A 9,649-nucleotide genomic window follows, 5' to 3' on the forward strand; every position below is an offset into this window, starting at 1 on the left:
CATGCCATTTCCCAGAAACTGTTGTCAATGAACCATTTACACCCTCTGCCCATAGAGCCTGACTCCTCAGGCTATAAACTAGGTGTTAAGAGGCCTGTGAGATAGGAGGATGCTCTTGTCCTCACACCCTTTGTGGAACTCCCTGCCCTGAGGGAAGTACTGGGCATTCCTTCCTGAACTGGAGAATATATAATCTTGGAGTTTTGGAACATTTTCAACCACTCCTGGGATCCAGAGGAAGACTGCAGATCACCACTCTCAACCAAACTGAGACCACCACTCTCAACCAGATTGCAACCACCACCCTCGACCGAACTGCAATCACCACTTTTGACCAGACTGCACCAGCACTCTCACCAACAGGTTTTCCCCTCACCTTTTCCTTTGGACTCAGGGGGCCCAAAGAACACCACTCTGTTCATGCCCCAGGGTGCTGGGTCATACATTTGGGTTTTGTGGGTTAAACCCAATTGTTTGTCTGTATAATCGTACTTATTGTATTATTTTATTAAATTGTTATTCTGACTTGTAATCTCTCTTTTGAGTTGAGTTCATTTCCCCTGCTGGTTTACCTTTAAACCAGCACACTCAGAGAGGGATTATTTGCAGTTCTGGGTATTGACAGCCTGGGCAACACTGAGAAGCTTCTCTCACCTCAGGTACCTACAGTGGACACCACCAGAGGAAGCCCAGACCTGAGGAGACTCTTCACCAAGTCAAGTTCTTCTCCACATCACTCAGAGAAACCATAATGCCACTAAACAGGCTCAAACCATCCTCATTTGAAGTTGGCAATGCTTCTGTCTCTTCCTCCCAGATAAATCTGCTCAGGTTTCCAGAGATATTTCAATCTGGAGGAAGGTCAGATCGCAGATGGACACTTGGCAGCCCATCCCTGATCCAGAGAGCTCCACCCTATCCCAAGGAGCCAGGAACAAGCCCAGGAGGGGCTGGGGATGCTGTGATCAACATCTGTGCTCTTCCAGACTGGGATCCTCCCAGCTCAGCTCCCCCTCTCTGCCCCTCTGCTGACCCAGGTGTGTGGCACTGCCTGACCAGACCCTTCCCCAGGAGCCAGCTGGATATTTGGGATGCCTGTTTGCCAAGTGCCTGACTTCTTTTAATTAATTAATTAAGCCCAGGATGCCCTGACACCATTTACACCCTCCAGAAGGAGCTGTTGCAGAACTGACCAGAGCCAGTCTCTGCCACAACACCTCTCCCTCTTCTCATGCTCCTGTCTCCAAGTGGGAAGGCAGATATGGAGAGGGAGCTGTACAAACCTTGTAAAGGGTTTCATCCCAGATGGAGGTTCTAAAACAAACACATTCCAAGGGCCGGGAGAGGCGTTTCAAGTCCTCTTCACGCTCCTTAAAAATCTGGGAGATGAAAAGACAGAGCAGCAGTTGAGTGAAAGCAGTTCTGCCTGTGCTGTGGTTGCTGTATGGAATTACAGGATGAGTTTCAAATGGATCTCTAGAGAAGGGACAAGAGCAGAGCAGTTGTCCAGGACAGGCTGGGAGAAACCAGCTCCCAGTACTCCCAGTGAGCAGCAGGGCCACACAGACCATGGATGTCCTGCTAGATTATCCCAGACTGGTTTGGGTTGGAAGGGATCTTAAAGATCATCTCGTTCCACCCCCTGCCATGGGCAGGGACACCTCCCACCAGCCCAGGTTGCTCCAAGTCCTGCCCAACCTGGCCTTGGGCACTTCCAGGGATGGGGAATCCAAAACTTCCCTGGGACCCAAAGCTGAAATAACTGCAGGTGTTGGGAAGTGGGAGTGAAGGCAGACAGGCTGGAGTGTCCCTGAGGACCTAAACTGTGACATCCCTGGCAAAAAGCTCCATCACTGAGAGCAGGATGGGAGGGAAGCAGCTGAGGGCCCTCAGAATGAGCTCACACAGACTTCTATGCCCACACCACACTGCCCTCAGAAGTTATGGGCACCAAAAAAGGGCAGCAGAGGAACAGCAAAGCCCAGCCAGGCTCCTCTGGAACTGCTAGAACAGCATCAGGACAGCCAGCAAGGGGAACACACAACCACCACCCTCACTTGAGTCTTGTGGGAACATGACAGAGCATGAACCAAGCCCCATGAAATGCTGGGCCAACACCATGTGGGTCCTGGACAGCACAGGCTTCACTAAGACCTACAAAAACAGTGATTTAGCCCAGTATTTGCATGGGCTACTGAGCAGCAGATACCCTAAAACAGTTCTTGATGGGTGGTAAGGCCCCTCTTCTGCCCACCCCTCCCTTCAGGGCCAATCCTGAGTCTGTACCACTGGTTAAAACAGTACTTGTGCACTAGTCCCTCCACAAATCTGGACAGGACTGCAGCAAAGAAGATTTTAGACTCATCCTTCCACCTGGAGGGAAATGAGGAAAAGCACCTTGAGCCCTCTGAAAGAGCTCTGAGCTGTTTCTGCCCTGAGCTGGAGGGCAGAACTAGAACTGGAAGAGGAAGATCTCTGCTCTCAGATAGGACAAGGGATCCAAAGCCCACCTGCCACGTGGAAAGGTGTGTCTGTGCAGGGAGGTCAGCTCTGGTTTCAGCCACAGGACCTGCACGTTCCCTCTGCAGATACCCAGGCAAAACTCAGTGGGAACTGGTAAAAAGTTTAATAAAACCTCTTATTTCTGACAAAACCCAGCACCCTGAAGTGGTCTCCAAACTCCCTGCAATGCAGGGAGTGGCTAAGCAGCTGGGGATGTGCTCAGACCCACACAGCTCAACTCCCTTGGGCTATCAGAAGCTGTCCAAGCACAAAAATGAAGGTTTGTAGGAATTCAACGTCTTCCCACCTCCCTGTGACCTTTCAAAAGCTCCAAACAGAACAGAAGTCACCCAACACCTCTGAAAGGTTGATCCTCAGCCTTTGTTTAGGTGCTTGGTTGCTTCAGAGGATCTCTGGGCAGGCAGAGCAGGATTGACCAACCGAAACCACCTCCTGGTTAAGTGGGAAAGTTCCACCTCTTATTTTTTTGGTGATGCTTTAGAACAGAGCCTGTGCTGGACTGAAAGCAGCAGCTGAGCTGAAAACAACTCTCACTGTCACCACCACCATCCAAATGGCAGGCAGGGAGTTTAAGGAGCTGGATTTCCTTCAGTTCCACCTCCCTTCTGGAGCCAAGGTGTGCTGGAAGCTCTGGAATCAGCACTATAAAGGGAAAGGCTTTGAGTGATTGTCACTAAAAATCACTGCTTCTGTTCTCCAGGACATTACAAGATAACACACTTCAAAAAAGGCAGAGAAAGCTTAGAGGGCTCTGCCAAGCCTGAACATCTGAGAAACCCTTCGAGGAACAGCCCTGGCAGGGCTGTGTTTGATGTGTGACACCGCCCTGCACCCGCATAGGCAGGAGATGCTCCGTGGGGAAGCATTTCCATGGCAACTCCCGGCTTCTCACCAAATCCCGCTGGTCCTCCTGCACCAAGTCCATCTTGTGCACCAGGCAGAAGATCTTGGCATCAGGGGAGTTCTGCAGAATGGCCTCCAGGCAGGACTGGTAGTAGTGCATGTCCTTCTCCAGCTCCCGGCTCTCCACGTCGAACACGTAGATGAGAACCTCCACGTTGCGGAAGATGTTGTCCCTCTGGCTGGTGAAGTAGTTCTCCATGAAGGTGTCCTGCCTGAGGAGCAGAGCAGGAAAGCAAGGAGACTCCTGTTAGAGCAACCAGGACTTGCTTGGAAAGGTGAAGAAGGTGCTAAGTGTAAAATATCAGGGCTTTACTTTGGAGCTGCAGATCCCACCGCAGGAGCCCGTGTTAGAGCTCTATTCCCCACGACAAGGCTCCCTGAGCATTCCCAAGCAAAGCTGGAAGCTCCTGAAGAGCATCAGCCCACCAGTTCCACCTTAAGCTGAAGCATCCCTTGTGCTCTGTGTCCTGCTTCTGGATCCACACTGGCTTCTAAAGAGCTGCTTATAAAACACCCACAGCAGCAGAAGCAGCTGAAATATGACCAAAGTATCAGTTTAGCCTGTTATCCCAGGATTTCAGTCTCCCCTGGCTTTGGCTGAATGTGTTTAGATGATGCATGAGGCATGGGGCTGAGGAAGCTGAGCAAAGCTCAGCTGAGGCTCTGTCAGAGGGACAGCATTCCTCAAAAAGCTGCTTCCAGGAGCCACAGGATCACTGGCAACCTTCAGCATCATCTCTCTGCACACATCTCACTTGGAACAAGCTGGTGGTGGGCAATTCCAAGAGCAGTAGCACCTCCCAGCACCTCAGGAGAAAGCCCAGATGGAGGATTCTCTTGGCACACAAGCACCACACTCCCCCCCTGGAGCAGAATCTGCTCTGTTCCATCCTCACCTGATTCCCCACATCCACCCCCAAAGGAACTCAAAAAGGAAAGGAATAAACAGTACCTACCCTCCACAGTCCCACAGGTTTAACACCAGGTTTCCCAGGAATCTGACATGGGAATGCTCCACATCAACTGCAGAGAGACAACAGGAGTTTACTGACTGTACCACACACCTGGATCAGAGCTGCCTCCTCCAAAAATCAGCAGAGAATCATGGGATGGTTTGGGTTGGAAGGGACATTAAAGCCCATCTCATCCCACCCCCTGCCATGGGCAGGGACACCAGGTTGCTCCAAGCTCAGTCCAGCCTGGCCTTGGACATTTCTGAGGATGGGCCATTTCTCCCAACACAGCCCCCAGTTGGTAAAATCCCACCTAAACACCACTGCTGGACATTTCCCACAGGAATTCCAGCCTCCCTGCCCAGGACACTGCTCTCCTGAGAAGTGCAGCAGGTGCCCCCCCTTCAACCACACGCTCCCCGATCTCTGGGATATTTTAGGAATGATTTTAGTTGCATCAAACCCTGCAAGGCCTGAATCCAGCCTTGACAAAATAAACCAATAACACAGAGAATGGAAACTTCAGGAACAGGCCAAATTTACACCAATCCCTGACATTAAGCCCTCACATTAAATCCTTCCCCATGAGGAGTGTTAGATACGGACAATTCACCCTCCTCTTTCAGAGGAATCACTTCTTGTTTTTTCCCATCAATGGCTGCTTTGGAAGGGGAAAAAGAAAAGGCACAAGGCACTAATTAAGCCCAGTGTTTAATTCTGCCAAAACCAGGGGTGGATTGCAGGATCCCTGTGCTGGAGATCAGCTGCATACAACAGGAATGCTCCACCAACACAGAGCATGAGGAGGCTCTGACACTCCTCCACTAACAGGTGTAGCTGCAGCACAAGCTGCTTCCTTATCCCAAAATAAAAAAAGTTCAGGATGAAGGTCAAACAAGAAAGCAGCAAAACAGGACCCAGTCAATAAAGCAGCAAACCTGAAGCCAGTGCTGCCTCCCCCTTCCCTCTCCAGCTTCCTGCCTGTCCCCGGCTGGCCTCGGAGGGAGCTCCCTGTGAGGTGTGGCAGCTGGGAGGACCAGCAGGGACACACCTAATCCAGAGGAGAGGCAGGAATTGCTGCAGGGAATGGTCCCACCCCATTAATGAGGGGAGTTTGAGCCCTGAGAGCTGGGAGTGCAGACAAGAGCAGCCTTACTGGTGGCCCCCAGGCGCCGCGTGTCCCGGGCGATGTAGTTGGCAAAGATAATAGATCTCATGCTGGTCTTCCCAGACCCACTTTTACCCATCAGCAGCACCTGGGAAGGAAAAAAAACCCGGGAAGAATTAGGTATGAAACAGCACTAAGGCCTTCCCAGCCCCCTCTGGTTGCCATCTCACTGCCAAAGCCACAGAAACACAGCACTGACATGTTTCAGCTGGGACTGCACAGGAGAGAGAGGCAAAGAGGAGCACCAGGCCTGGGAAGCAGGACATGGACATCCTTAACTCCTTGCTATCCATGGGCACTGGACTGTGGTCAGACTGAACACCTCCCAACACAGCACCTGGGAAGAGCAGGAGCTGCCTCCCCCTTTCCAGGCCCCTCACCACAGGAAGAGCCCTGATGGCTTTCATGGCAGCAAACGACTTTGCCAGGACAGAGGAACAGCTTTGTCTCAAGCTGTTAAGACCAGACTGGAAACAATCCCTCCCCCCCTTTCCTAATCACAGGATGGTTTGGGTTGGAAGAGACATTAAAGATCATCTGATCCTGTTGTTCTCCTTCTCATAATGTGACTTGTTTTCTCTTCCCCAACAGAAGTGACAATTCAAGTTTCGGGGGTTAGAAGACCAGAAAAAAGAAGTTAAAAGCAGGTGGGACAGCCCAGGTCAAGTGCACCAGTGTATGGGGGACACTTGACTCCAGAGTCTTGTCTGCAGGACATCAGGCCAAAGGAGAGGTACCAAAAAGTAGGGGATGCTGGGGCTTGGGGAGTGGGGATGAGGGGAGACAGTCCCACAGGAGACAGTTCCACAAGGCAAGACTTGACATTGTGATCTAAAAATAAAAATAAAAAAGAAACACAAACCAACCATGGCAGCCAACACAAAACCCAGCTGTTAAACAAGTTCCAGTCACAGAACCGAGTCCAGCCTTTGGCAACAGCTCTGGAAGTCTCCCGTCAAGGAGAGGTTTAAGGAGAGCAGGGGCAATTTAAGGAGTGCAGGACACTGGCCAGGAGGGCACTTGCTCCACTCCCACCCTCTCTCTGTGACAGTACAGCAGGAGCTGCCACAATTTCATGGGAAAACCTCAGCAGAATCCCACCTCTCTGCTCACTCCAGTCATTCCTGCAGCTCCTCAGAGGCTGAGAGAGCCCTGGTCAGAGGAACCTGAGCACAGGCCTCCAGGATTTGGGAACGAGGCCTGTCCCTGAGTGAGGGAGGCTGGTCAGGCCAGCCCAGAAGGCTGTGCTGTCCCCTGAGCTCATCCCAGGGAACACAGCACAGCACAGCTCTTATTTCACAGCACCAGCACAAACGCCACAGCCAGGAACTCCATCCAGATCACAGGGAAACCCAAATCCCAAGTTTTGGGCTGCAGAGGCCTTGCAAAGGGATCAACCAGCAGGCAGGAAACCCAATCCTAGCACACCATGGAAAACCAGCCACATATTCCCTACACAGCCCCTTTAACAGCTTTGGATGTGCTTCTGCTGGAATACACCCACCCCTTCAATTCCCAGAGGAGCTTCTCCTTCCCCAAGGGTTAAATTCCATCCTCCCAGGAGCCCTGAGTGAATTATGGGCTCCCCACTGAGCTCCTGGACACCTTGGAAGGCTCTCCCCTTGGAAGGGCCAAGGAAGTGGTTTGGAGCAGATCCTCTTCCCCCACGCTGAGCATGGGGGTTTGCAGAGGGTTTTGCAACACATCCCAGTTGCCCACAGTTCTGGTGGATGGCCCTGCAATCAGCCAGGAATAAACCCAATTTTAATGTCTGGCTCTTGATGCAGCCGCTGATTCCAAGAGCCTTCCAAGGCACCTGAGCCCCAGAGGGACCGACACAACAAACAACGACATTCCCAAATGGGGATGGGGAAGGAAAACCCAACAGCACAGGATCCCCCTCCCAGTCCTTACCTTCTTCTTCATGGCTGTGCTGGGCATCACACACCTGCCGAGAGAAGCCCACCTTGGATCGCTGCTTTCCTTGGATCACCGCTCGCCCATCCCGATCCCACCCCCCGCAGCGCGGGGGAAGCGCTGGCACAGCCCCCCCTCCCCTGCCATGGGGAACTCCCATGCTGGGAAACCTCCGGCACTCCCGGGATCCCACGGCCCGGGCGGGAGGGGCCGGGACCCCCCGCAGCCTCTTCCCCGGGATGAGCCGGGATGTCCCTGCCCTAGGGATGTTCCGCAGCCCCTTCCCCGGGGATGCCCCTTCCCTCGGGACGTTCCAAAGCCCCTTCCCCTGGGATGGCCCCAGAGCCCCTTCCCCAGGATGTCCCACAGCCCCTTCCCCTGGGATGGCCCCAGAGCCCCTTCCCCAGGATGTCCCACAGCCCATTCCACTGGGATGGCCCCAGAGCCCCTTCCCCCGGGATGCCCCTTCCCCCGGGATGCCCCTTTCCCCGGTTCCCCCTTCCCCATCCCCAACCCGCCCCGAGGCCCTCGCCCCCATCCCCGCGGGGCCCCGCAGCGGCCTGGCCGCCGGGGCCGGGCCGTGCCCGCCGGTACCTGCGGCGGCGCTGGGCGGCTCGGGGGGGCTGTGCCGGGGCGGCCCCCGGTGCCTGCGGCGGGTCGGGGCCGGCCGGGGGCGGTGCCGCTGTGGCCGCCGGTGAGTCGGGCGGCGGTGGCGCGGGGGGCGGGCCGGGAGTGTGTCCCAGTTTATCCGGGCGGTGTGTCCCGGTGTGTCCCGCCGTGTCCCGGTTCCCCCCCACCGCCGCTCACGGGACCCAGCGCTGTGGGGCGGCCGCCGCCGGTCACGTGAGCGCGCGCGCGCGCGCGCCCCGCCCGCCACGCGCGCGCCCCCACCATCCCGTCAGGAAGCCCCGGCCGCCATGTTAAGTGAGGGCAGCCCTTCGCTGGCAAAGAGTGGGGTGGGGTATGTGGCGAGGGCGTCCTGGTGATTCCCGGCCATTCCCGGTGGTCCCGAGGGCACGCGGGGGGCGGCAGAGCGGGGCCCGCCGGAGCAGCACCGCTCGGTGCGGCAGCGGGGCCAGGCAGTGGCACTTTGGGCCGCGCGGGAAGAGCACTTTCCAGCGCCTCCCATATGGTCTAGCGGTTAGGATTCCTGGTTTTCACCCAGGCGGCCCGGGTTCGACTCCCGGTATGGGAAGCTTCACCTTTTCCTGCCGGGAAGGGGGAACTGTCGCCCCTGTCTCGCCGCTTTCCTCAGATTTCTCTCGCAAAACTCTTTCGGGCTTCATTTTCGCACCTCTGCGGCAAAATTTCTCGACCCGAAGCCGTAGGAAGCGCTTTGCTGCTGCAAACGCTGCCGCCCCCCTGTTGAAAACCTTCGAGTGCACTGGACCGCACAGCCCCTCGCTAATTAACATACCGCTAATTGCCCTTTTAGCTAAGGCAAGCAAGAAAATTCCTGCTTGTGTCCCACAGAGTGTTTTAAAACCCAAGGCAAATACCATTGTACTGCAACTCCAGCAGCAGAAATCTGCTGGAGATATACATCTATAGAAATATATACGTATATATATATATATATATAGAAATGTAATGTATAGAAATATATTACATATATTATACATAGAAATTTATTCTATTATATTACAGTAATATATATAATATATATATTACATATACATAGAAATATATTTTATATGTATATATATAAATTGGGGGGTCTCATTGCTGAAAGAAAATCTCGGAGCAAAGCCAGGTGTGTCCAATGCCTTTGTCACGAGGTGTCCATGCTCTGGCAGAAGGAACATGGGTGGCAGCAGATCCCACCAGGCTCCTCCACCAAAGCCCACCTGGGTTCCCACGGAGAGGGCAGGGCAGCCCCCATCCATGGGGAGAAGTTGGGGTCTTCCTGGGAGCTCCCTCAAAGCTGGGGGACTCGGAGGGGACATCCCCACCGGCTGCCGTGGCCTCCTGGGTGCCAGAGATCCGGAGGTCAGTGGGGCTTCGGGAGACGCCGAGGTGGTGCTGCCACAAAGTCGGAGCCTTGTCACCTTGTGTGTCCCCTCTCAGGCCTTGTCACATTGTGTGCCCCTCTCACGGCCTTGGCACCCCATGTACCCCCTCTCAGAGCCTTGTCACCCCATGTACCCCCACTCAGAGCCTTGGCACCTTGTGTGTCCCCTCTCAG

The 9,649-nt window shown here is 54.4% G+C and overlaps 1 protein-coding gene and 1 non-coding gene across 2 annotated transcripts in view; one reads left to right on the forward strand and one right to left on the reverse strand.

Annotated features, from left to right (window-relative positions):
* The window catches only part of LOC108499417 (ras-related GTP-binding protein A), an 18,204-nt gene extending 10,084 nt beyond the window's left edge, over positions 1–8,120 (reverse strand). The window contains exons 1-6 of the mRNA XM_017819222.1: positions 8,059–8,120; positions 7,462–7,495; positions 5,536–5,635; positions 4,383–4,449; positions 3,416–3,638; positions 1,284–1,379 (exon numbers count right to left, since the gene is read on the reverse strand). Coding sequence (XP_017674711.1) covers positions 1,284–1,379; positions 3,416–3,638; positions 4,383–4,449; positions 5,536–5,635; positions 7,462–7,488 — 513 coding nt within the window. The 5' untranslated portion in view covers positions 7,489–7,495; positions 8,059–8,120. The remainder of the gene's footprint in view (positions 1–1,283; positions 1,380–3,415; positions 3,639–4,382; positions 4,450–5,535; positions 5,636–7,461; positions 7,496–8,058) is intronic.
* Positions 8,121–8,587: 467 nt separating this feature from the next.
* On the forward strand, positions 8,588–8,659 carry TRNAE-UUC. Its single transcript has one exon. It is a non-coding gene; the product is annotated as a tRNA-Glu (tRNA).
* The last annotated feature ends 990 nt before the right edge of the window (positions 8,660–9,649 follow it).

Source organism: Lepidothrix coronata, unplaced genomic scaffold, assembly GCF_001604755.1.
Source record: "Lepidothrix coronata isolate B3197 unplaced genomic scaffold, Lepidothrix_coronata-1.0 Scaffold2, whole genome shotgun sequence".
Taxonomy (NCBI): Eukaryota; Metazoa; Chordata; class Aves; order Passeriformes; family Pipridae; genus Lepidothrix; species Lepidothrix coronata.